General features: G+C 39.9%; 1 protein-coding gene across 2 annotated transcripts; it reads left to right on the top strand.

The window, feature by feature from the left end:
• Nucleotides 1-469: 469 nt before the first annotated feature.
• LOC127864574 (protocadherin-15-like) lies at nt 470-27,823 on the top strand. 2 transcript variants are annotated; one of them, XM_052404307.1, is made up of 21 exons: nt 470-636; nt 1,505-1,594; nt 1,980-2,141; nt 3,112-3,193; nt 6,619-6,779; nt 8,820-8,993; nt 10,736-10,851; nt 11,499-11,685; nt 13,627-13,791; nt 13,919-14,047; nt 15,051-15,173; nt 19,363-19,584; nt 19,769-19,968; nt 20,165-20,342; nt 20,771-20,841; nt 21,961-22,133; nt 23,102-23,208; nt 25,500-25,743; nt 25,885-26,129; nt 26,274-26,337; nt 27,427-27,823. In XM_052404307.1, exons 1-21 carry the CDS (start codon nt 537-539, stop codon nt 27,440-27,442), a joined length of 3,009 nt encoding a protein of 1,002 aa, XP_052260267.1. In that variant the 5' UTR covers nt 470-536; the 3' UTR covers nt 27,443-27,823. The 2 variants fall into 2 exon arrangements, with proteins under 2 accessions (XP_052260267.1, XP_052260269.1); XM_052404309.1 differs by lacking the exon at nt 470-636 and adding an exon at nt 1,299-1,359.

Below are 27,823 nucleotides of genomic sequence, written 5' to 3'. Positions count from 1 at the left end.
TGAATGATGCGTATTATGAAAGGACTATTTACGAATGCAGTGATGACGGACTGGGCTTTTTAAATACGGCTATTGACAGTCGATAAATGGCAAGTATCAACAAACATACATTCATATAAACCTGAGTATAATTAATTTCCTATTGATGAAGAATATATTCGTATACAGGTTAAATGAATCGATGACAAGCGTAAAATCTGATTGAGGAACGGCAAGCCTGTACTATGACTACTGTTTATCATTTTATGGATTATATTAAGAATGAGTTGCAGTTTAACATTTAAATGTGGAAGTTAAACACCGACGGACATGAAACGCATTTTTATATCGGAACTTACTGAAACGTTACGTTAATTTAGTATTGTTGTATATACATAAAAAGCATATTAATTTCATTGTATGTGAAAGTTCTGTGTGTATTTTTTATATAAAACAACATCTATTGCATTTGTTTTGACAATTTAACTCAACTTAAAGCAAAACCGTTTCATTTAACGTGTAAACTTTAAACATAGTATTGGTTTGACTAAGATAATATGTGTTTGTTACATCAGACTGTCGTGACCGTCAGACGTTGGTTATGCGTGACGTCATCATGCTTCATACTGTGTTGTTTATGCTGTGTATGCGTTACAGGTGAGCGAAATGACGTTATTATTCATGCTAATGTGTCGTCTGTACTGTTTACCCGTGTGAGGTGAGCATGTAGCGTTCTAGGCCGGGTAGGCTTCTAAGGTAAGCGTTGTGACGTGCTCGTGTCTGGTCTTGTGTTGTGTATACTACGTAGCGTTAAATGTTTGTGATATGACGTCATCACGCCTGGCCTTTTACTGCTGTATTGCACATTGGGTTGATATGACGCCATTATGCTTGGTAATGTGTTATGTAAACTTAGTAACGTTAAATGTCAGTGAAATCATAAGACGCAACCTTCCTAGCCTCAGATTGTCCGGCTGTGTGGTGTAAAGGAGGTTATGACGTCTTCGTGTCTGGTCATGCTATGCCTGCCCGGTGGACTTCACATGTTAATGCTATGAAGTCAGCATGAATGGCCTCGTTTTGGCTGTTTTGTGTAGCGTAACATGTGAGTGATATGACGTAATAATGTCAGGTACTGTTTGTGATTTGTTTACCTCATATGTGAGTGATTTGACGTCATATTGCAAGGTCCATTATTTTTTGTAACGTGGTAGCCTCACTAGTTAGTGACGTCAACATGTCAGGTCTCTTTTGGGTGTGCTGTGTATCGTCACATGTGAGTTATATGACGTCACAATGCAAGATCCCGTCTCAATATACATATGAACATTTATCAAAGAATCATTATTCATTAAGTTCAATTCTATCAACTTCAATTCAGTAAGTTTATTTGAGGGAATTTTCACATCTTTCTTCAATCTATCCTGATCATAAGCTTCTTTATATTAAGCGAAAAAAATACAGCCGTAAGACTTTTGGTAAGGCAGAAAAACAAGCTGATGTAACCAATGCTGCCTGTTTGTAGGTCAGGGTACTACAGGTCCTATCTGTACAGGACAGGTGCTGGGTGTGAGCGCTCCGTCCGTCCTCGGTACTGCAGGCGGACCAAACACAGGTACCAGTGACACGTGTTGAACATATGGACATATTGACATTATGCACCATAGTAACTTTTTAGCTTAAAATCATAGTCACATGTCTTTGAGAAAGTTCTCTCAATAATAGCAGCATTTTGTTCTGTATATTTATCGGGATAGTTGTTTTTGCGTAATTGAGTGTAACAGTGTCTACCAAATATGTTTTATAAGTCAATGTGCACACAACGTGCACAGTGTGAGTTTTTTAGGATCAATTTCAACCGTTTTTCTTCGTTGATCGTAAGCCGTCCGTCGTGCGTAAACTTCATTAAAACGTCCTCTCTCATTCTACTGTTCTGCTATTGCATTCTTCATTTTCCACTGTTCCATATATGACTCTGTCCATGGTTGCTATGGTTGCAGGCAGGTCCTACCTACTGCGAGACGCCAGTATGAAGGTGCCGTGTTGCGGGGTCGTGTCCGAGTGGCGCTTCGCTACCGCCGCCCCCGGGGACCTCGCCCTGCACGTGTGGAAACAGATGGCCGGAAACAGCTACAAGTTACAGGGAGAGAACGTCTACACGGGTATTTATATGGGGTATAGTGGTGAACTGGTTGTCAAAACATGTCTATTAACTCTATTTGTGTTTTAAAATACTTAAGCCACTTTTCGTAAGCCGCATATTATTTAAACGCTGAGCGCTTATGTGTTACATCTGAATTCTAAAACGCAAATGCAATAGGTCAACTCGAAATTGATTTCGAAACTTACGCGAAAATATTGGTACTGAATAAAACGTTGTAAGTGGTAAGAAAGGTTGTTGTTTTCTCCAATTCATCTATGGTTTATGTTGGCAAATAGCCGTTAGATATTTTATTGGACTGTTCTTAATGTGCGTGCATGTTATTATGTGAGTTATCATACACGCGATATAGTTACTACAGCTATACGCTAGGATTCTATGGAAATCGTAGGTCGAACACCACTGAACGAAAACATGCAGTTTTTTTACCTTTTACGAGAGCAATAATAATATGTAATAATATATGTATATAAATACGCAAACAACGCTGTAAGATTTACCATTTCTACACAACCCTAACACACTTACTCGTATTCTCTTGTCACTAACATATAATACATACTAGGTTAATTGTAGCCGGTTCTTCTCACAGGGCACTAAACGAGTCTGTACGGAATCTTGTTAAGCAGTATTGGATTTTGCATGTTGACCTCGGACAAAAACACGAAAATCAAAGCGACGCACGACAAGATATTCGACAATTTAAATAACAAGCGGAAAATATCAGGCGAAACGCGGCATTCGAATATTTGATTGTCGCATTGTCGCGATTATGTTTTTTTCCAAGAAAAAATGCAAAGTAAATTAAATGTCTTCTTTTAATTGTCGACTTTTGTCTTGCATCGCTTTGATTGTCGCGTGTCGACCTGAAAATGTCAAACACCGTGCACAGATGCTGACTTGTTCCGAACATAGCTCTATCCTAAACCTGTCGCCATTCTACAGCTTAGTTCCATGTCCTCTCATCACAGGCGCCACTGCTAACAGCACAACTCGCTTCTCCGTCGGCACCAGCGCACAGGTCTCGGTGGAGCTGAACGACGAGATAGGCTGGTACGCAGAACAATGTGCACGAAATGTTGAATCTGTTCCGTTATTATCGGTGATTTTGTATGGGAGTCCCATAGTATAAGTATTACGTTACTAGATTGCAGCGTTGATGGGTCCATTGTCGAGGTGCGGGATAGTGGTTACTGTAACATAGGAAATGCTGTCGAGATGCGATATACTAGTAACACATGATAGATTGTCGCGATAGGGGAAAGTAGTAGCACACATGATAGGTTCATCGTTGTGATGTGAGATAGTAATAACACAGGATAGGTTGTCGAGATGTGAGATACTAGTAACAAGAGATACGTTGTTGTGATGTGAGATAATGATAACACAGGATATATTGTTGTGATGTGAGATAGTAAATGACACAGGATAGGTTGTTGTGATGTGAGAAAGTAATGGCACAGGATAGGTTGTTGTGATGTGAGATAGTTAACACACAGGATAGGTTGTTGTGATGTGAGATAGTTAACACACAGGATAGGTTGTCGAGATGTGAGATAGTAATAACACAGGATAGGTTGTTGTGATGTGAGATAGTAATAACACATGATAGGTTGTTGTGATGTGAGATAGTAATGGCACAGGATAGGTTGTTGTGATGTGAGATAGTTAACACACAGGATAGGTTGTTGTGATGTGAGATAGTTAACACACAGGATAGGTTGTCGAGATGTGAGATAGTAATAACACAGGATAGGTTGTTGTGATGTGAGATAGTAATAACACATGATAGGTTGTTGTGATGTGAGATAGTAATAACACATGATAGGTTGCTGTAATGTGAGATAGTAATGGCACAGGATAGGCAGTTGTGATGTGAGAAAGTAATAACACAGGATAGGTTGTCGAGATGTGAGATAGTATTAACACAGGATAGGTTGCTGTGATGTGAGATAGTAATAACACAGGATAGGTTGTCGAGATGTGAAATAATAGTAACACGGGATAGGTTGATGTGATGTATGATAGTAATAACACAGGATAGGTTGTTGTTATGTGAGATAGTAATAACACAGGATAGGTTGTTGTGATGTGAGATAGTAATAACACAGGATAGGTTGTTGTGATGTGAGATAGTAATAACACAGGATAGGTTGTTGTGATGTGAGATAGTAATAACACACAGGATAGGTTGTTGTGATGTATGATAGTAATAACACAGGATAGGTTGTTGTGATGTGAAATAGTAATAACACAGGATAGGTTGTTGTGATGTGAGATGGTAAATGACACATGATAGGTTGTTGTGATGTGAGATAGTAATAACACAGGAAAGGTTGTTGTGATGTGAGTTAGTAATAACACATGATAGGTTGTTGTGATGTGAGATAGTAATAACACACAGGATAGGTTGTTGTGATGTGAGATAGTAATAACACAGGATAGGATGTTGTGATTTGAGATGGTAATAACACAGGATAGGTTGTTGTGATGTGAGATAGTAATAACACAGGAAAGATTGTTGTGATGTGAGATAGAAATAACACGGGATAGATTGTTGTGATGTGAGATAGTAATAACACAGGATAGGTTGTTGTGATGTGAGATAGTAATAACACAGGATAGGTTGTTGTTATGTGAGATAGTAATAACACGGGATAGATTGTTGTGATGTGAGATAGTGATAACACAGGATAGATTGTTGTTATGTGAGATAGTAGTAACACGGGATAAGTTTTTGTGATGTGAGATAGTAATAACACAGGATAGGTTGTTGTGATGTGAGATAGTAATAACACAGGATAGGTTGTTGTGATATGAGAAAGTAATGGCACAGGATAGGTTGTTGTGATGTGACAAAGTAATAAGACAGGATATGTTGCTGTGATGTGAGATAGTAATAACACAGGATAGATTGTTGTGATGTGAGATAGTAGTAACACGGGATAAGTTGTTGTGATGTGAGATAGTAATAAGACAGGATAGATTGTTGTGATGTGAGATAGTAATAACACAGGATAGGTTGTTGTGATGTGAGATAGTAATAACACTGGATAGAATGTCGCTATGCGGGATTGTAGTAATACTGGATAGAATGTCGCTATGCGGGATTGTAGCTATACTGGATAGAATGTCGCTATGCGGGATTGTAGCTATACTGGATAGAATGTCGCTATGCGGGATTGTAGCTATACTGGATAGAATGTCGCTATGCGGGATTGTAGTAATATTGGATAGAATGTCGCTATGCGGGATTGTAGCTATACTGGATAGAATGTCGCTATGCGGGATTGTAGCTATACTGGATAGAAGGTCGCTATGCGGGATTGTACTAATACTGGATAGAATGTCGCTATGCGGGATTGTAGCTATACTGGATAGAATGTCGCTATGCGGGATTGTAGCTATACTGGATAGAATGTCGCTATGCGGGATTGTAGCTATACTGGATAGGATGTCGCTATGCGGGATTGTAGTAATACTGGATAGAATGTCGCTATGCGGGATTGTAGCTATACTGGATAGAATGTCGCTATGCGGGATTGTAAAGCGGGATTGTAGTAACATAAGATAGGTTGTTGCGATGCGGTATCATTTATTGGTAACACAATGAAATATTATTGCTAAACGTAAAAAGCCGTATTTTGAACCAAGAATATAAAACATCGATATGTTCATTATTTTCTAGAATATGAATGCTTAATAATTTATCATGTGATATGATAATCGACTGATAATACAAATATAATATTTTCTTTGAACCACGTTTTTCAATAATTTACGTATACGATTGTTATTGCTTATTGGTTGAGAAATGTTCTACTGGGTGTACCTATTTAAGTAGTAGCATCCCATTATGTTTAGCGAAGAAATTTTCCCTGATTGATTGCTGTCACAAAATACAACTTGTCGTGTTGGGACTAATTTTACATGTATGATATTTATTTGTATGTTGCGTTTAAGGTCAAAGCGCAACTTATAATACCACTTCCACTGATTCCAACCCTGTGTAATTTGTATGTCTGTTATAACAAACAAAACAGTATTTCCACCCGTGTAATTGGTTAGTGAATATACATCGCTATACTCAAGAAAAGGCCAGAAAAGGCTTTGTTTATCAGTTAACTGTGTATGATATATGATTGTATAAATAATTGATATTATTTGTGTAACTTGTTTTACATTGCTTTAACTAATCCCAGTGTTACCGGAGAACGCTGGAGTAATTTCTCACTCGTCCCACACTTGCAATTCATGTATGCAGTAGAAGAGGGTTTTTAACGTTTACATTTATTTTAAAAACTAATACGAACACAATATATTATTAAGATATTGAAGCAACTTTCAAACTGTAGCAATTATCGCCGGTCCTTTTACATTGTACTGCGTATGTTAAATGTAAACATAAACAGTATTTTAGCTGTGTGGCCATGTAACGTAATGCTCCCCGCTGACTGCATGTGTTCTGTTTCCTGAAGGCATTCATCGGCGGCAGACATTGTGGCGGTGGAGGCCAACGCGGCATTCACGCAGGGCGCGGTAACGATAGGCGGCAAAACTGCTGTTGGCGGCACGTCGAGCTGGCCTAACACTTTGGTGAACGGGGAGCGCTGGATGATAGGCGCCGTCCTCTCGCCTAGTGCGTCATTTGACTAACCAGTAGTCAATAGTTGCAGTTTAATAATTTAACTTAACAACATTATTGCAGATTACAGATTGTTTCGCCTGTAAAAACATGTAAATGAAACATGATTTATTGGCTGTATAACGAATTACAAAATATATGGTGTAAAGAACGTATATAACGTATCGATTGGTGGCCAGATGTTAAATAACAGTTTTATGCTTTGACATTATTTTTAGCTAGTATCATCTTTATATTACCATACTCACAACGAAATTGTAAGGGAGGATGTACATTAGTCTAAGGGTGTCAGTCTCGCGTTCAGTCGTCGGATTTACTGTCCAGAACATATCTTGGGTATCGAATTTAAACTTGAAGTAATATAGATCTCGTTGCGCAGAAGTTCAGTATACACGTGCAAAGTGCACACAACTATTGCTTTCATATTTGAAGAGTTATTGTTCCTTGTTTTCTACCGTTAAAGCTTGTCCGGAGCATGTCTCGAAAACTAAAAGAAGTATCAACTTAAATGTCTTTGGTAGAACAATCGTATTGAGGAGAGATAGTGCAGTGGATATGAGCCATAATTTTTTTCCCCGATGTTATTTTGTATTATTTATTTTTTCCTGGCTTATATTTAGAAAACTAAAAGAATGATCATCTTGAAACTTTATAGGTATGTAAATGTCATTGAGGGGAAGTGTGGTGCAAAAGAGTAAAAAAACAACTTGCTTCCATCTTTTATAGTGTATATGTTAATTGTTTTACTTAAATTTTGTCAGGTTAATATCCTGAAAACGAATGGAATGTATAACTTGAAACTTAATACGTAGGTAGGTCTTATTTAGACGATATGCAGCACAAAAGAAGCTTGACTCTCGCTTTCATGATATAAATATTGGCCTTTGTTTGTATTTGTGTTTTAGTCTCGTCCGGAGCATACATTGAAATCTGTAAAACGTATCAACTTGAAAATTAAACGGCATATAGATCAGATTGAGGGGAAATGTATGCACAAGAATCATAGGTCTTCCTTCCACTGTTTTTTAAAGAGTTATTGCCTTCTGTTAATTATAAGTCCCATACCTGTTTAACATTTTGTTTTCTCCGTTCATCTTTCCGTCCGAATCAGGATACTGCAATATTTAAACTCAAATGTACTCAATCTATGTGTATGGATAGAAGGGTAATATAGGGAATATGCACATTGTTTTAGTGTTGTCGTCTTACACAAATTGTGGTCTCTATGGATATAGGAATATGTTAAAACTGTACGAATAATCCTGCGACAACTTCCGAAACACCAGGGCTAGGTCGATTAAACTCGGTGTGTTGAAAGAGGACCATATAGGACCAATGGTTTACACTTATTGCCTTTGTTAGTTTGTATTTGAAAAATTTGTCCGTAACAACGCTTAAAAACTATAAGAAGTATCAACTATAAGCTTCATGTATAGGTAGAACTATAAGAAGTATCAACTATAAGCTTCATATATAGGTAGATCGAATTGCGTGGATGTGCAGTGAACAAGAGCTTTTAGTAGTTGTATTGTTATTTCCCTTTGTTGATGTATTGCATTAAATATAAATTACCCTATGCATATCAAGCAAACTTTACCAGGTATCAACTTTTCATTTCATGGATAGAAGAATCTCCACGAATAAAAGTGCAGTTTACAAGAACTCCTCGTGCTTTTACAGTTATTGTTATTATGAATGTTTATGTCGACATGTTTTCCAAGGAAATACATAATGGGTGGTAAACAGATGAAACTTCATGTTTGAGTTTATAACGTTAGGAAACCAGTTCTCAAAACTGAACTTCAAATGAACTCGGACAAAGCGAGATGTGTGCGTATTTCACACATGACAATCACAAACCTAGTTATGTCAGAGTGAATTATTAATACCCAATACACATCGCGTATTATTGGTAAGTATTAGTTTAACATTACATGTGCTTGATATGTAAACACAAACAAACAATTATCTGACATTGTTTGCCGAACACATACATATATGTTCACATCTGCCTGGTGTACGTGTTTTTCACAGACTCGTTGCCGCACTTTGACGGCAGCCTGCCTGCCTCTGTGACGGCCAAGATGTCGTCTGCTGCTGGTACCAGTCTATACACCATCACAGTGGCAGACGACAACCCGGACGACGTGGCGGCCCTCACAGTCTCCATCCAGCCCGCAAGCGCGGAGTTCGAACTCGATGGTCGAAGTAAGTCGGCCGTCGGCACAGCGCTCGATGTTTCAAAGCAACTTAAAGTAGTATCAACATTATTGGTTATCATTAATTATGCATCTCCCTAATCTAGAAAGAGACATATTGTTTTTTTTACCTATGCGTCCGTCCGGCAGCCGGTTCGTCCGTACGTCCCTTAATCCGCCGACATACTATGTAAGCCTATGTAGGGCTTAAACATGAAAAACCATTGATGGTACAATAGTAGCAGTATAGTAGCATTTTACTCCTTAAAAACCTGCATCGCATGCAAATTATTTTTGCATATCACTTATAGTTAATATTTCAACCAGACGAATGGTTTCTAGATTTCTTATTCTCTAATTTAAACATATAATTAATACGTACACTTGTTTGTTTTATTTTTGTTGGGTTTTACTGTTTTCAGTCCTATCACGGCGGTCAGTAAACCAATGCCCACTTTGCCACTAAGTGCACATACTTACGGCGGTCAGTAAACCAATGCCCACTTTGCCACTAAGTGCACATACTTACGGCGGTCAGTAAACCAATGCCCACTTTCCCACTAAGTGCACATACTTTTACATGCAACTGACACTTCCCTACGTGAATCCTATCTGGGTGGCGAATGTCTATACCAATACCCCCCACGCAAGTTATGCTTGCCAGGGGATTGAACCAGCGATCCATGGAGTTGTAGTCGGGAATTATCATCTGAGCTAGCCGGCCCTACTCACACTTCTCAATGTGTAAATCCGATTCTGTGGGACGTTCAATTACAGTATTTTCACGCGCAAAAGATTTCGAATCCGAAAAAATATATCATTCAGATTATTCATGCGAAGAAAAATAGGAGCTGTCGTCTCCACGTGTTCTTTATTCACATTTCTGTTTATACAGGGTAAACCCATTGGTCAGTTTCTCGTTTTTCTACGGAATCTGGAAAACGCTTTGAAATCGACATACGCTTTCAATGTGACACACAATACTATCCCCGAAAATGAGAAACGACACGGCAATAATAATAATAATAATACTAATAATAATAATTCTCTTTTTTTACTTTTTAAAGGTAGCTCATTGAGACAACACATTTATAGCAAACTTATCATTTACATTGAAACAATGGTAATCTTATTTTCAATGAGGCCTTCAAACAAGGCATGATATATTGACCGGAAAACCAGACATGAACTAATAGCCGGACACGTATAATACAAAACAGTTAAGGTATCTAACGTAATTATATCTAATAAACTTAGACCAATGCTTCCAAGGGTATTTATACGTCATAAATGATGGTGGCGGTGGTGCTGATGCTGATGATGATGTGGATGATTTTCTTTGACTTTTTTTTAAACAACTTAAACAATTTCATAGAAATGCGAAGACATAATTCTTAGAAATAAGACACAGAACATAATAATTAACTATGTGAATAATCGTAATAAAGAGTACGCTGTAAAAACAAGATTAAAACAAATAAGTTAGGTGATAATACAATAAAATATATATATTAATTAACAATTAACAAAAACCATGTACAAAATAAATTAAAAAGTCCATTTAAGTATTTGAAATAAAATGTTTCTTAAAATATATTGTTAAAGTTTGTAAATTAACAGATTGTCGAATACAGGCTGGCAGGTTATTCCATATTTCCGTACCAGAATAAATAAACGTATTTTCCGGCAATGTGAATGAATGTTTTCGTGTTCTATCGCCATTTGCTATCCACATGTTGTTGCTCGCTGCAGACGTGCAGGTGAAGAGCGCCGGTCTGCCGCTCGGCGACCACAGGGTGGTTTTAGAGGTTGTGGACCACTGCTTCCAGACCGGAACTGCCACACTCACTATCACTGTCGTCGATGATGTAAGCGAGCATAGTTGTTTTGTTAAATATGGTGATTCACCACAATCAATGTACATGTCTAGTCAGTACTTGACCAAGTAAAATAACTAAAAATTCATAATTAACGTGTCGAAAATGGGCTTAAAAGGCGTTTATATGTTGTTCACATGATATGTGTTCTTCCCGTGGGAAAACTATTTCTCTATAATCTTGTCATTCTGAAAATGATAATTTTAATGATTCCTCCTTTGGTCAACCTAAACACTCATAACACCGTCTCGGTTGATGATTGTTAGAGTACGTTGACCACATTACTGCTATGATTGTCTGGTCTGTAGCGGCCCGAGATCACGAGTCTGTAGAGTACGTTGACCACATTTCTGCTATGATTGTCTGGTCTGTAGCGGCCCGAGATTACGAGTCTGTAGAGTACGTTGACCACATTACTGCTATAATTGTCTGGTCTGTAGCGGCCCGAGATCACGAGTCTGTAGAGTACGTTGACCACATTACTGCTATGATTGTCTGGTCTGTAGCGGCCCGAGATCACGAGTCTGTAGAGTACGTTGACCACATTACTGCTATGATTGTCTGGTCTGTAGCGGCCCGAGATCACGAGTCTGTAGAGTACGTTGACCACATTACTGCTATGATTGTCTGGTCTGTAGCGGCCCGAGATCACGAGTCTGCCGGTGGCGGCGGTGGCGCTGCGAGAGGACATGGCCACCAGCATGTCGCTACATCGGCTCATCTACACCGACGACGGGCCACTCTCTGACGTCACGTGTCGTATTAACAAAACCGAGCCAGCAGCATCCCCCCAGTTCTCCCTGCGGTACAAAGACGGCACTTCCGGTAAAAAGCAGTGTTTTTATTATTATTTCATCTCATCTTATCACTAAGTGCTTTAGTTGAGCTGTTGTGATGGTTTCGGCGTACGTCGGCGTGCGATGTGCAATGTGTGACGTCAGTGTTTAGCTCGTCACCACTCTAGGTGCCAGAGTTCTGGCTCTTGATGAAACTCGGTCAGAAACTCAATTTTTGTATTTAAAAAAAAAATCAAGGCCAAGTTCGAATATCGGTAAAGTGTGTGTGTGTGTGTGGGGGGGGGGGGGGTCAACACAAATCTCACTCAGCAAAATGTAGAAAAGACTGTTACCACCCTAGGCACCATACTTCTTATCAAATCTTGCTGAAACATGCATGGTAGGATGTTTGTCTTTACAATCACTAGGCCAAGTTTGAATTTTGGAAGGGTGGGTGGACAAGCTAGTTACCAGTTTAACCGTTGAAAAACATTATAAACACTTTTGAACATCAGCGTATAGTCCGTCGATATCTCAGAAACTAATAGCCCGAATTTAATGCGATTTTAAATAATATCTATATATTGTGAGGTCGTTCCGCTCCTATGAATTTTTATAGCTGGCAAGTAATTGCCGTGTGATTAATAATAGCAATACTAGACGTGTTCGTTTCTGCACAAAATACCACAGTAATTCAAATGTCATAAACCTTGTACATCTACTGGGACCTATTGGCTCATTTGTTTATTTCCACCTTATTAACAAGAAGTAATGGTAGTGCAAACTACTAATGCTTGTGGATTCGTGCATTTAAAACGTTTAACTGACGAAATCATTGAGAATATGCTGTCAAAAAAGCACTGCAGAAATTATTTGTATGTTGAAAGGGGTAAAAAAGTGTCATTGAAAAGACAATCGGCGTTGAAAAAATAGTTAATCATTTTTGCCAAAAAAGGTACAAGATTTGTCACGTGACATATCGGGTCCCACATTTTAAGAGAAACTTGAGAAAACTTGTTGATTCTTTTTATTGTGAGTTACATTCCTGTCGTTAATATCCGTACCAGAAATAAATGACACTGTACCTAGTCTTTTTCAGCAGATATAAGTGCCATATGTTTAATACAAGTTTTTGATAAAATAATCTTAATGAATTTGAAAGGCAAATTAAACAAAAATGGCTTTGAAATACAACCGGCGTTAAAAATAATGATGATGTCAATTGTGTCCGTGATTTGTTTGAGATTAATTCCATTATTATTAATATCTGTACCGTAAATAATGCGATTATAAAAAAGTTTATATTGTCGTAGGTGAAACTAACCTTAAAACTGCAATACGGTAAATTTGATATACGAATTGTCAGGCATATTTAGCAACATTTACATTAAACATTTTCAGAAATTAATAGCAAGAGTATGTGAACATAATGTTAAACCAGTCATATGAATTTAGGTCTGGTTCAACTGTATAGTATGTGCATCATACGTATTAAAACTTGTGTATTAAATTACAACAATGACATGCACATTTGTATGTCTGTGCATAAACAGCATCGCAACATTTATATAACAAAGCTGTCTTTCTGAAGTAGATTTTTTACTCGCCAGCTTGATAAGTTTGCCAGTTGGTAAAACAGTTTCAAAGTTCAAAACTGTTTTGTACACAATCGTGAAAGGAAAGCTTTAACTTGAGCACGTGTGTTATAAGCTTAGTTTAATATTTATTTGGGGGGAAAAGCCAAACAATCACGAATTTCATCATTGAGATAATTTTTATTACGTCGTTTTAAGGGGCTAAATAAAATGCATATTAGTTTCTGTAATTAAATATACCATTATGATTATTAGAATAGCATTCAATCATGAACGCGATTTATGCATGCATTAAGCCATCGTTTGCATTCCCTAAAACATAAAAGTTCATGTTACTTTACATGTAGACTACTGGATGTACTTGTTAGCTCTGTCCATGTATACTTTCCATGTAGACTACTGGGTGTACTACGACCCTGTCTCTGCGGCGCCGCTGTCCTATGACGAACAGGCCCTCTACTCACTCTTCATCGTCTGTAACGACGGCGTCTCGGACTCGGACGCAAAGGAGATCCAGGTGTCCATCACCCCCAACAGCCCCCCGGTCCCAGCTATAGACGGTAACATACACCAACGAGAACTTTCTAACACATCGCTTGATTTCTATATTATTCTATACTCGTAGTAGTGTTCCATGTAACTGCTGTATTGTCGTGAGCAGACTGTGATGCGATGTGTTTGCTACAGCGACTGTGACAGTGTCTGCCGCCACGACTAAGAACGGCTCCCTGGTGTACACTGCCGCCGCCACCGACCCCGAGGGCGACCCGCTCACCTTCACCATGCAGTGTACCTGCCCATTCAAGATGTACCCCAGTAAGTAAGCCGCACACGGAGCTCGTGCGCTGCGCACATTGCTCAGTTGTTCAAACATAAGTTTAATACTCATGTTCCGAAAGGCAACAGTATTGTGGTACAGGGTATTTAGAAATAGCACGCATTGGACATGCATATGGCCCCGTTGGAAATAAGTTTTGTACGATTTATCGTCAAAACTTTACGGGTAATCCAGTGCACTCATATTTCTATAATGAAATATAATGTAATATCGACCAATAAGTGTGATAAAATGTGAGTATGAAAAATATATATATGTGTGTATTATGATCTCTGATGGAAACTATCTGTGATATATCTGAATTGTTAAAATTATTGACTGTCGATTGTATTGCTATGTTATGTGCACAAATAAAATTATTATTATCATTTTTGTTTATTCATTACGTGATACTTTAACAAGGCGATAAAATGTCGCGATTTAACGTTTTGACATTTTATAAATTGTTAATGATAATTAATTATACAACCGAAAACGGAGTTTGGAAAGTTGTTAAATTATATAAATTTCTGATGATTATTAATTATACCCCCGAAGACGGAGTTTGGAACGAGGGAATACTGGGATTCGTGTGTCTGTCAGTCAGTCGGACGAGCGGGTGTTTTTTCCGTATATACTGTTTTAATGTTTGTGTAGCGAACTACTTTATATTTCTGAAACGAATACATTGAAACATCAAATATAAAATAGCATGCGCAATAGTAATGTGTAATGTCAGAAGCACTGAAGGGTGTAGATGTGCAAGACATTTTTGAACCCAAGTCATCGGTTCACGTTTTTACCTGAAACATAGATGACAGGCGATGCGGTGGGGGGGGGGGGGGCTCACGTGTGGGACAAAGCTCTACTTCACGATTGTACTGACATATTAAAAGAAACGCAATATTTACCTTGAGTTTTCAACACAATCAGTTAAATAAATAAAGTTCATTAAGTAAACATACGTTTCAAATGTGGTCAATATTTTGTTTGAACTTCTAGACGGTGAGATCCACGCGACAAAAGATCTGAATGACCACAGAACGACGCCTTACGTGGCGACCGTCAACGTCAGTGACCCCTATAACACCGTGGGACCGCAGACTATCACCATAAAAATTACTGGTGAGTAGAAGTGACCAGTCTCTTTAAAATGTGACCTTTCTGTGTTTATTTCTGATTCTTATAATTTAAGCTCGACTACATCGATCCTTATTCAGAGATATTCAAAAGTCTCTTTAACGGGTAGAGCTAGTACTTCATTTACTTGTAATATGTATAAAACGGTGTTTTATTGTCTATTAACGAGTAGTTGAAACAACTATAATAAACACGTATACTGATGTTTTGGATAAACTACGGGGCACAAGAGCGGGTGGCGGGAAATATTTATCCGGAACGAAATTTTGTCGAGCAGAGATTGACTTGAAAATAAAATGACAGGAATGACGAGTAATGTGACACGCCAGAACTGTGCGATCGGTCCAGGGTTTATGCCACAGTTCAAGAGTATCTGTCAAATAAAATAATACACCAAACCAGATCACGTGGCATTCGTGTAACTTTGTACAGCATGGATGGACTATTGAATACCTTAGTAGAATTGTCATGCATTGTCGGATGGAGTGTCATGACCTAAGTCTTTACATCAATTTTTATGTAATGAAGCACACCAGTTGATTTTTAGCTCACCTGAGCGATAGCTCATCTTTCCAAACTTGTAAGGATTTAGCATGGTTCAAACAAGGGAAACAACTACGGTTTATGCATGTTCTTTTTATTACAGATTTGCCTCCCTTTAATTCATTCAAAATCTCATTTTACAGCAGAGATTCCAAATCTGACTGTAATGAGCCCCATATTTACTGCCAGTGCTAGGTTAATTTTCCCATTTGATCATTCTTAAGTATTGGTCTTGTAATGCTGCTACTGCTTCTGTACTGCTACTGTACTCTACGACACTATGACTATACTACTACGACTACTACCTACTACTACGACTACTACACGACTACTACTACACACCACGAACGACGACTACCGACTACGACGACTACTACGACGACGACGACTGACGGACTACTACGACTACGACACAACGACTAACGACTACTACGACACTACTACTACTACTACTATACTACTACTTCTACTACTATACTACTACTACTACTACTACCACTACTACTACTACTACTACTACTACTACTACTACTACTACTACTACTACTACTACTACTACACCACCACCACCACCACCACCACCACCACCATTCACAGTGACAAAAAACGTATTCACACAATGGCTGCTACTACAACTTATAGCCCATATAGGGGGGCATGCATGTTTTACAAACAGCCCTTGTTTCTATGGGATTTTAACCACAACTGTTCATGTTTATCTCCGACACATATTTTTAGGTCACCTGTCATGAAGTGACACGGTGAGCTTATGTGATCGTGTGATGTCCGGCGTCCGTTGTGCGTGCCTGCGTTTGTCCGTGCGTCCGTCCGTCAACAATTTGTTTGTGTAGACAGTAGAGGTCACAGTTTGCATCCAATCTTGATGAAATTTGGTCAAAATGTTTATCTTGATGAAATCCGGTTTGGGATTGTATTTGGGTCATCTGGGGTCAAAAACTAGGTCACTAGGTCAAATAATAGAACAACCTTCTGTAGACAATAGAGGTCACAGTTTTCATCCAATCTTTATGAAATTTGGTCAAAATGTTTATCTTGATGAAATCTGGGTTGGGATTTTATTTGGGTCATCTGGGGTCAAAAATTAGGTCACTAGGTCAAATAATAGAAAAACCTTGTGTAGACATTAGAGATCACAGTTTTCATCCAACCTTTATGAAATTTGGTCAGAATTCTTGATGAAATCTGGGTGGGATTGTATTTGGGTCATCTGGGGTAAAAATCTAGGTCAAATAAATAGAAAAACCTTGTGTTGACAATAGAGGTCACAGTTTTCATCCAATATTTATGAACTGTGTTCAGAATGTTTATCTTGATGAAATCTGGATTGGGATTGTATTTGGGTCATCTAGAGTCAGGAACTAGGTCACTAGGTCAAATCATAGAAAAACATTGTGTAGACAATAGAGGTCATAGTTTTCATCTGATCTTAATGAGTCAGGTGAGCGATTCAGGGCCATCATGGCCCTCTTGTTAACTAAAGTTACAACCATATTTAGATGCTGCACACAATAATCTATGTCAATGTTAGATTTCAAGGCCAAAGGTTAAATAAGAGCAATTAATATAGGCTATGTATGATCTTAACCTTAACAACACTATATTGACGGGCGTATCTGTGTTACTATGCCTCTCTTCTTCAGACATCAATATCCCACCCCTACTGGTCCAACCTGTTACTATGCCTCCCTTGTTCAGACATCAATATCCCACCCGTACTGGTCCAACCCACCTGTGTTACTATGCCTCTCTTGTTCAGACATCAATAGCCCACCCGTACTGGTTCATACTATGTCACTCTTATTCAGACATCAATAGCCCACCCGTACTGGTCCAACCCACCTGTGTTACTATGTCACTCTTATTCAGACATCAATAGCCCACCTGTACTGGTCCATACTATGTCCACTCTTGTTTAGACATGAATAGCCCACCCGTACTGGTCCAACCCACCTGTGTTACTATGTCACTCTTGCTCAGACATCAATAGCCCACCCTTACTGGTCCAACCCACTTGTGTTACTATATAGCCCACCCGTACTGGTCCAACCTACCTGTATTACTATGCCTCTCTTGTTCAGACATCAATAGCCCACCCGTACTGGTCCATACTACGTCACTCTTATTCAGACATCAATAGCCCACCCGTACTGGTCCAACCCACCTGTGTTACTATGTCTCTCTTATTCAGACAGAAATAGCCCACCCGTACTGGTCCATACTATGTCACTCTCGTTTAGACATCAATAGTCCACCCGTACTGGTCCAACCCACCTGTGTTACCATGTCACTCTTGTTCAGACATCAATAGCCCACCCGTACTGGTCCAACCCACCTGTGTTACCATGTCACTCTTGTTCAGACATCAAAAACACACCCGTACTGGTCCAACCCACCTGTGTTACTATGTCACTCTTGCTCAGACATCAATAGCCCACCCGTACTGGTCCAACCTCTATTGTTCAGACATCAATAGCCCACCCGTACAGGTCCAACCCACCTGTGTTACTATGTCAGTCCAACTCAACTGTTTTACTATGTCACTTATTCAGACATCAATAGCCCACCCGTACTGGTCCAACCCACCTGTGTTACTATGTCAGTCTTGTTCAGACATCAATAGCCCACCCGTACTGGTCCAACCCACCTGTATTACTATGTCAGTCTTGTTCAGACATCAATAGCCCACCCGTACAGGTCCAGCCCACCTATGTTATTATGTCACTCTTGTTCAGACATCAATAGCCCACCCATTCTGGTTCAACCCAACTGTGTTACTATGTCACTCTTGTTCAGACATCACTAGCCCACCCGTACTGGTCCAACCCACATGTGTTACTATGTCAGTCTTGTCCAGACATCAATAACCCACCCGTACTGGTCTAACCCACCTGTATTACTATGTCAGTCTTGTTCAGACATCAATAACCCACTCGTACAGGTCCAATCCACCTGTGTTACTATGTCACTCTTGCTTAGACGTCAATAGCCCACCCGTACTGGTTTAACCCCCTGTGTAACAATGTCAGTCTTGTTCAGACATCAATAGCCCACCCGTACTGGTCCTACCCACCTGTGTTACTATGTCACTCTTGCTCAGACATCAATAGCCCACCCGTACTGGTCCTACCCACCTGTGTTACTATGTCACTCTTGCTCAGACATCAATAGCCCACCCGTACTGGTTCAACCCCCTGTGTAACTATGTCAGTCTTGTTCAGACATCAATAGCCCACCCGTACTGGTCCTACCCATCTGTGTTACTATGTCACTCTTGCTCAGACATCGAAAGCCCACCCGTACTGGTTCAACCCACCTGTGTTACTATGACACTCTTGTTCAGACATCAATAGCCCGCCCGTACTGGTCCAGCCCACGATATGCCTCTCTTGTTCAGACATCAATAGCCCAACCGTACTGGTCCAATCTCTATTGTTCAGACATCAATAGCCCACCCGTACTGGTCCAACATCGCTTGTTCAAACATCAATAGCCCACCTGTACTGGTCCAACCTCTATTGTTCAGACATCAATAGCCCACCCGTACTGGTCCAACCCCTCTTGTTCAGGCATTAATAGCCAACCCTGTACTGGTCCAACCTCTCTTGTTCAGACATCAATAGCCCACCCGTACTGGTCCAACCCACGAAGGTTTTGCCCGAGTTCGAGCGGGTCGACGTGGCGGAGCACACCGCTGAGGGCATCCCCAACCTCCTGGGCACAACCACATCAGTGTTCACCGCCGCAGCCACCGACGCCGACGGCGACACGGTCACGTGGAACATCCAGTTTGAAAACGGGAAAGGGGCGGACCTGTTCAACTTCAACCCCAACAGTAAGGGAATCAGGATATTCGGACTCGACCTATCGTTTTTTGTTAAATGTATTCACATTGTACGTGTTTGTTCGGTTTGGATGTAGGTATATAAACAGATTTACTGACCGAGAAAGGATTTAATGACACTCTTTTTCCTTAACGTTTTCTGTCATTTCCGCAAATACACGTTCAAGTATTGCAGCGGGGGCGATAACGACGGCGGCCGATCTGAACTACGAGGAGCTGTCTCGCCAGGGTCTGCTCACCACCACCGTCACCGTGCGCGCCTTCGACGGCCGCGAGTACTCCAGCAACAGGACGCTCCAGATCAGCGTCACTGACGTCAATGAGAAGCCGCAGTTCAACCAGCAGCGCTACGCCCTGGACACCGTGGAGGGCGCGGTAAGACGCCGAGAATCTAGTCTGGAAAGTACCATTTTGAATAGGATTCATTTGTTAAAACAAATGTCACTTCAGTTTTGTGACAAGTGTCGAACAATGATAATTATTTGGGATCGTACATAATAATTATGTATGTCGAATAATCAGAATCGACCAATTCACTTAAAAATTGCATCTTAAAATGTTTCTTTGTCAGACCAGTCCCCTCAATCTGGACTGCCCGCTGTTTGACGTCACAGATCCCGACAACTACGACACCCGTCGCTATGACATCAGATGTGGTGGAACAGCTGTGTTCCATATACCGAGCACTACCCAGCTCGCATGCGATGCCTTTATCCAGCAGACAGCCGAATATGATCTAGATAACCCTGGTAGGTCTCTATATAATTTAGATTACTTTGGTAGGTCTCTGTATGATCTAGATATCACTGGTAAGTCTCTATATGATCTAGATATCCCTGGTACTAGATATCCCTGGTAGGTCTCTATATGATCTAGATATCCATGTAAGGTCTCAATATGATCTAGATATCATTGGAAGGTCTATATATGATCTAGTTATCCCTGTTAGGTCTATATATTATCTAGATATCCCTGGTAGGTCTATATATTATCTAGATACCCCTGATAGGTCTCTATATGACATATATCACCATGATAGGTGTCTTCTAGCTCCGCTACAGATTGTTCTATATAAAATTATTTATGCCTGCTTTATATCACTGTTCTGATAATCCCATGTATAGTGTTTAAAGAATGAATAAAAAGAAAGAAGTCAAACACTTTATTCCGTGCTCAGGTGCAGCCTCTAGAGTTGTGACATGCACAATCACAGTGTATGACAAGGGGGACCTCACCGCCACTACAACGGTAAGTGGTACATGTGAGACCCCACCGCCACTACAACAGTAAGTGGTACATGTGAGACCTCACTGCCATTACAACTGGTAAGAAGTACATTGTAGACCTCACTGCCACTAAAATTCTAAGTGGTACATAGGAGACCTCATTGCCACCACAACAGTTAGTGGTACATTGTAGACCTCACTGCCACTAAAATTCTAAGTGGTACATAGGAGACCTCACTGCCACTACAACAGTAAGTGGTACATGCGAGACCTCACTGCAACTACAAATGTAAGTAGTTCATTCAGTTTGTGGTTCATTTGTCCCTTGTAAATTGACGATTTGTAGTTCATATGCCCCATGTAATCGTATGGTTTGTAATTTATAAGCCCCAAGTAATGTTGTGGTTTTAGGTTATATTGCCAATGTTATGGTACAGTTTTTTGTTCATATGCTCCAAGAAATGGTGCGGCTTGTGGTTCATATGGCCAATGTTATTGTACTATTTTTGGTTCATATGCCCCAAGTAATGGTGCGCTTTGTGGTTCATATGGCCAATGTTATTGTACTTTTTTTGGTTCATATGGCCCAGGTAATGGTGCGCTTTGTGGTTCATATGGTTAATTTTATGGTACGGTTTTTGGTTCATAGGCCCAATATAATAGTGCGATTTGTGGTTCATATGGTCAATGTTATTTTACATTTTTGGGTTCATATGCCACATGTAATGGTACGTTTTGTGGTTCATATGGCATATGTGATGGTACGGTTGGCGGTTCATATGTTCCAATGTGATGGTACAGGTCGTGGTTCATGTTCCCCATGTAATGGTAGGGCTTGTGGTTCATGTTTCCTATGTAATGGTGCGGTTTGTGGTTTAATGTGCCCATATACGGGTACTGTCTGTGTTTCATGCGTTCCACGGTAAAGTACAGTTTGTGGTTAATATGCCCCATATAATGGTACGGTTTTGATTATATGCCTCATGTAATTGTATGGTTTGTGGTTCATATGCCCCATGTTATGGTACGGTTTGTGGTTCATATGCCTCTTGTTATGGTACAGTTTGAAGTTGAAATGGCCCATGTAAAAATATTGTTTGTGGTTCCAATGCCCCATGGAATGGAATGGTTTGTGGTTCAGTTGGAGATCACGGTCCATGAGGAGGACGACAACCCGCCGTACCTGGACCAGACCTCATACAGCTACACCATCACCAATGACACCACCGCGGGCGCCAAGTTCGGCAACGTGGACGCCACGGATAGAGACTTCCTCCCCGAACACAGACGACTTACTTACCGAACGGACTCCAGGTAAGAACTAGTCCGCAGGCTTATAGGGCGTTTGCTCCTCTTACTCCCGGGTGGGTGGGAGATTTATGGGACGTACATGATTTTAAGGAACATGTTTTTGAAGTGTTCACTATTTATTCAATTTGCTGTTTAACCTTGACATGTTTTCATTGAGTTTGGGTAGGTAGCTAAATTGGTTATGCTTGAGGTTCGACAAAGTCTATCGGTTTCATTCATTCTTTAAATATGTGCATTCGTTTTACATCGCTGTTCATTTTACACAAGCTCTCAGTACTCATACTTTGTGAATTGGAAGGTTTTCGATAAGATTATAATGTACCTGTGTCCAATTTGTGTCTTCTTTTTCTCCCACCTTTAAACTGGTTTTAGACCAATAATAATTAATGTCATCCATAGCAGAAGTATCCTTCTGTAACCGAGGAAATATTTCGACCAAATTTAACTTTTAGCATTAAGAGGTTAATTTTCGACCTTTGACCTTAAAGTATGACCTTGATTTTAAAAAGCTGTGTATTGTTCCTTAGTGCACACATGGTCTGATGTAGGTTAAAATTTGAAATTCTGTAATGCATTTAGAAGTTATGTGTTAAACTAACCTTAAAGTGCTATCTGATAGACGATTGACCTTCATATATGACCTTTTCCAAATTACCAAACACAATTGAGCAGCCAAGTGACAGCAATGCCTTAGTCTGCAACATGCACAAGCCAAGGTCAGGTATTTTCATACACACATAGTCCCGTGAACTCCCGCCTTAGCGTGGGATGTGGTGCGGAGCAGTTTCTTATGTCAGCGCAACATCTAATAACTGTCTTCACACATTTTCAATTATCTTGATAACGTTGAATGGGCGAATTTCAGTCATTTTGTTTAAGATAGACAATAAATATTACGCTTTACAAACTGAGATACAAGTTGGTAGGACAATATTGAATTAGAACATTCACTCTTATTACGACGATTGCAGCGAATTTGGCGTGGACAACAATGGCGTGTTCGTGTCTCTGGTGGACTGGACCGGAGTGGCAGCTCCGACCAGCAGGGCCTTCAATGTCTACGTGACTGACGAGGCAGGTAATACTCTGTCGTACTTATATCGTACAGACAACACGATAATACATCATTGAGTAACCATCATAGCCACTTGCAGGCGATACTCCGGTTCAGTCACCATCATAGTCATTAGTCCGGTAATACACAAGTTGAGGCAGTGCGGTAATACTTTACTGCAGGTATATCGAATTGACAATGCGTTGCAAGTTACTGTAGTAATATCGTACTGACAATGTGGTTATAAATTACGGCAGGTACCTTATATTGTAATGACAATGTGGTAATACTTTTTTAAGAGTTATATCATACTGACAATGTGGTAATACGGAACTTCCGGTATATCGAACTGACAATGCGCTTAAACATCATTGTAGTTATATCGAATTGACAATGCGGTAATACATTACTCTAGTTATATCGTACTGAAAATGCAGTAATACATTACTGTAATACATTACTGTAGTTATATCGTACTTACAATGCGGTAATACATTACTGTAGTTTTATTGTACTGACAATGCAGTGATACATTACTGCAGTTATATCATACTGACAATGCGGGAATACATTACTGTAGATATATCATACTGGCAATGCGGGAATACATTACTGTAGTTATATTGTACTGAACAATGGCGGCAATACATTACTGTAGTTATATCGTACTGACAATGCGATGATAAAGTACTGTAGTTGTATCGTACTTACAATGTGGTAATAATTTACTGCATGTTTATCGTAATGATTATGCGCTAATACATTGTTGTAGTTATATTGTACTGACAATGAGGTTATATACGGAATACTGTTAGTGCCATTGTTGTTACACATGAAAATCCGGAGGGCGACAATGCGATAGTACGATGGCGACAATGCGATAGTACAATGGCGACAATAAGATAATTCGATGGCGACAATGAGACATTGCGATAGTACGTTGGCGACAATGCGATAGTACGATGGCGACAATGCGACAACGCTATATTACGATGGCGACATGCGATAGTCATATCGTGCTGTCGCCTTCGTACTATCACATTGGCGTCATCGTACTATCGCGTTGTTGTACTGTCGTCATCGTAATATCGCATAGTCGCCATCGTACTATCGCACTGTTGCCATCGTATTGTCGCACTGTCGTCATCGTATTATTGCACTATGGCATTGTCGCATTTTCGCCATCGTACTATCGCAATGTCGCTATCGTATTGTCGCATTGTCGTCATCGTATTGTTTATCGCACTATCGCATTTTCGCCATCGTACTATCGCAATGTCGCCATCGTATTGTCGCATTGTCGTCATCGTATTGTTCATCGCACTATCGCACTGCCGCCATGGTATTGTTGCACTGTCACCATCGTACTATCGCTTTGTCGCATTGTCGCCATCGTACTATCGCATTGTCGCCATCGTACTATCGCGTTGTCAACCTCGTACTATCGTATTGTCGCCATCGTACTATCGCATTGTCGCCATCGTACTATCGCGCTGTCGCCATCGTACTATCGCATGGTCGCCATCGTACTATCGCACTATCGCATTGTGTAACCACGTTTCCCCTTACGGTATTCCGTAGTTATACGTTACTGCTGTTATGCCGTACTGACTAGACCGGTAATATGCCTCTGCAGTAGTACTGAATTCGTGGTAAAAACAAATGTAGTTTTATTAAAGTGACATGCTATCCAGCAAGCGCAGTGGTTGGTACACTCGCTTCTCGCCTAGGCGACCCGGGTTCAATTCCCGTTCCCGGAAGTATGTGAGTTTGATTGGTGGTCACCATACCGGACATGGTTATTTCCACCGGGTAGTCCGGCTTCCCCCAACATCACAAGACCACAACAAAATTGAAAAAACTTTCAGTATCAAATACATAGCTAAAAATTGCAGCGATAATTTCAAATCTTCCCAACTTTCGTGAGTCTAGTAAATAAATTAGTTACATGTATTAGTGCTGGGAGACACTCCGGGTCCACACCTAATGTAGCCTCTGGCTCGGAAAGGGCCTCATAAACTTCGAAATACACACACATTATTGAACTGACCATATTGACTCTATCTGTGAAACAGCGAGGTATTTATATCACACTGACGCTTCAATGAAGTTTTGAAATATTGTTGAAAATATCGTCGATATAGTTTAGTTATATAGCACTTGCATAACCGACAATAAGTACGTGTGATATCTCACTGTCACTTGCAAATCAAATTGACCATGGTTGTTGCCAGCATGTTGTATTAGAAGTTTTGCAAGTTTAAATTTTAAATTTCGAATTCTTTCATCACTCTCGGAAAGCCTTTCATGTTTAGGCCACCAGGACGTCTCGCCGGTGAATATTGTGATCGTGGACGTTCCCCCGACAACGACGACGACGACGACCACGACGGTTCTGCCCTCTGTGTATGACAACATCGACTCGTTCCTCGGTGACTCAGGCAACCTGGCCTGGCTGATCCCGGCGGTGATCCTGGGCGCCCTGGCGGCGGGGCTCATGGGCTACATGATCTACAGGTGCTGCTCCACACCAGGGGCCTGCTCGAACATCACCAGGGGGTAAGCCGCAATTAAGTCCTATTGCCCAGCGTATTTTATATTACTGTTTTAATTTTAAAACGATACTTGTAAGCACGAACGTTGCTTTTGTCGTGCTTAAATACGACACGACCACGATTTCAATTCACTAGTTAAATTCAGGTGTTTTACGGGTGCTCGAAGAGGACCAATGCAACCGCGGACAGTGTTTAGGCAAGCTCAAACAAGTAGGACGGTCGTACGAAACCCCGCTGAAATCAAGCCCGTGCTGAGACAGACCCCTCCCCCGCGCACGGTGGTCAGGCGTGTCGTATCGCCACCACGGTCAGAAGCAGTGGAGAAATCGCCTGCCGAGAACAAGAGCAGCTTCTTCGATTGCTTTAAGAAGAACAGACCACCCCCAGAAGGTTTCTTAACATGTTATATTGTGGTTGATTATCGCGATGGGATTATACTTATTTAGCATGAAATCTTTTCATGTAAACGTTTAAATGCATTCATAATGAATATACCTTATGATTAAGTGTTTTATTTTGACAACTATTTTCCAGCGAAGACCGCTGATGGCACTAGAGTCTGGAATCTATGGAACCATACAGACTTTAAACAGCAAGAGTAAGTACTCACACATCAATACTTACATAAAATTTAAGGTAGAAAATGACATAACTTGTATTGTCGTTTTTTTGTGAAACTAACTCGGCAAGTAATGGAAAAATCTGTATATAGCAAAAATAAATATGAAAAAAAGATAATTTGTCAAAACAAATTCCAAAAAGGAGGATATATATATTTGGTGATTTACATCTTACATTCACATGAGTTCAAAACTGGTAACGCCAAGGGATCGCATGGGCATTTGAGATATTTTTTGCATTTCCTTCTTAAACTTTCAATATGAAAGGCTCGGATTTTATCAATTTGGTATTTAACATCGTTAGTTTGTAAATAAGTTTGTTCAAATCATACCCCTCTGGTGGAAACACGTCGGAGTCGGGGTCAAATGATTTATTATAGTCCACTATCGGCAACGTAGTTGGAATCCATATTGCAATCAAAGATCGGATATGTTTAGCACAAGAACATGTCTTCTGTGTTCATAGTCTAATTGCGCCCGGTATAGAGCTCTTAAGCGCCTAACACTTGTCCAAAGGAAAGATTGAAGTTCAGTTTCATAGATAGTAAATAGTTTGTGTCCGAAACAGAATCTCCTTACACATAGAGGGATGCTGCCATGACTTGGTACTTGTCAAACTATATGGCATAATGCGTCCGGTCGGCGTAGGTTCAAGGTTTCACTTTAAGTTCTATTCCTTTATGAATATTGAAGATTGATCAAGTACATGAGTCCCTACCACTTATATTTTCAAATATATAGAAACAAAAAACTGGCATAGCATATGGTTTAGATAATAATTGTACTGGTCTAGTTCATTTTGTTTTCATTGTGTGTGCATAGGTTGATATTTTCATCAATAAAGTATACTGTATGTTGAGTGCATGTGTTGCGTCTGTTTGATTTTGTCCGTAATGTAATGTAATCTAGCATCATTTGGAACTTAAATCATTGCATAGACATAAACAAAAATAGCGTATACGAAATAAGTATTTGACTGTCGACGACAGATTTAAATTAAAATATTAAATTTGGGTATTTCGTGATAATTTTTAATTACTTTCCATGTCCGTTTTCTTTTGTTGCAGTAAATGGGTCGGTTGATGAAATGCAACAACACGGGGCAAGAACGGTTACGTCAAGGAAATTCATTTAGTATCTACATTGCTTAAGAACATTAGTGTATACGTGTTCAGATTCCAAACAATAACAAATTCAAATGTGAATTATTCATTGATTTACTGTTATTTGGTACAGATTTGCGTGATCATAATCAGTTTTGTTCCCATATCGCACATTAGAAGATGCGATCAGTCAATATTAGCACGACTAAAATGTCGATACTTCTTTTATGAGGAAAACGTAAGGTGATTTACAAACTTTTGTTATCAAAGAAAATAATTAAAAATCAGGAATAAAAAGTTTTATGTATTCCATATTGTAATGCCGGTCCGCCCGGTTGCCGTCAGTAAACAGTTCAATGTA

This window comes from Dreissena polymorpha, chromosome 1, assembly GCF_020536995.1.
Source record: "Dreissena polymorpha isolate Duluth1 chromosome 1, UMN_Dpol_1.0, whole genome shotgun sequence".
NCBI lineage: Eukaryota > Metazoa > Mollusca > Bivalvia > Myida > Dreissenidae > Dreissena > Dreissena polymorpha.
The sequence above is the reverse complement of the archived record's forward strand: the minus strand, read 5'-3'. Positions and strand labels throughout refer to the sequence as shown.

Coding starts and splice junctions, on each gene's coding strand:
- LOC127864574 (XM_052404307.1), top strand. CDS start 537: ATGTGTTTGTTACATCAGACTGTCGTGACCGTCAGACGTTGGTTATGC. Junction 6,780..8,819: donor AGGCGCCGTCCTCTCGCCTA/GTGCGTCATTTG, acceptor TGTTTTTCACAG/ACTCGTTGCCGCACTTTGAC. Junction 8,994..10,735: donor GTTCGAACTCGATGGTCGAA/GTAAGTCGGCCG, acceptor TGCTCGCTGCAG/ACGTGCAGGTGAAGAGCGCC.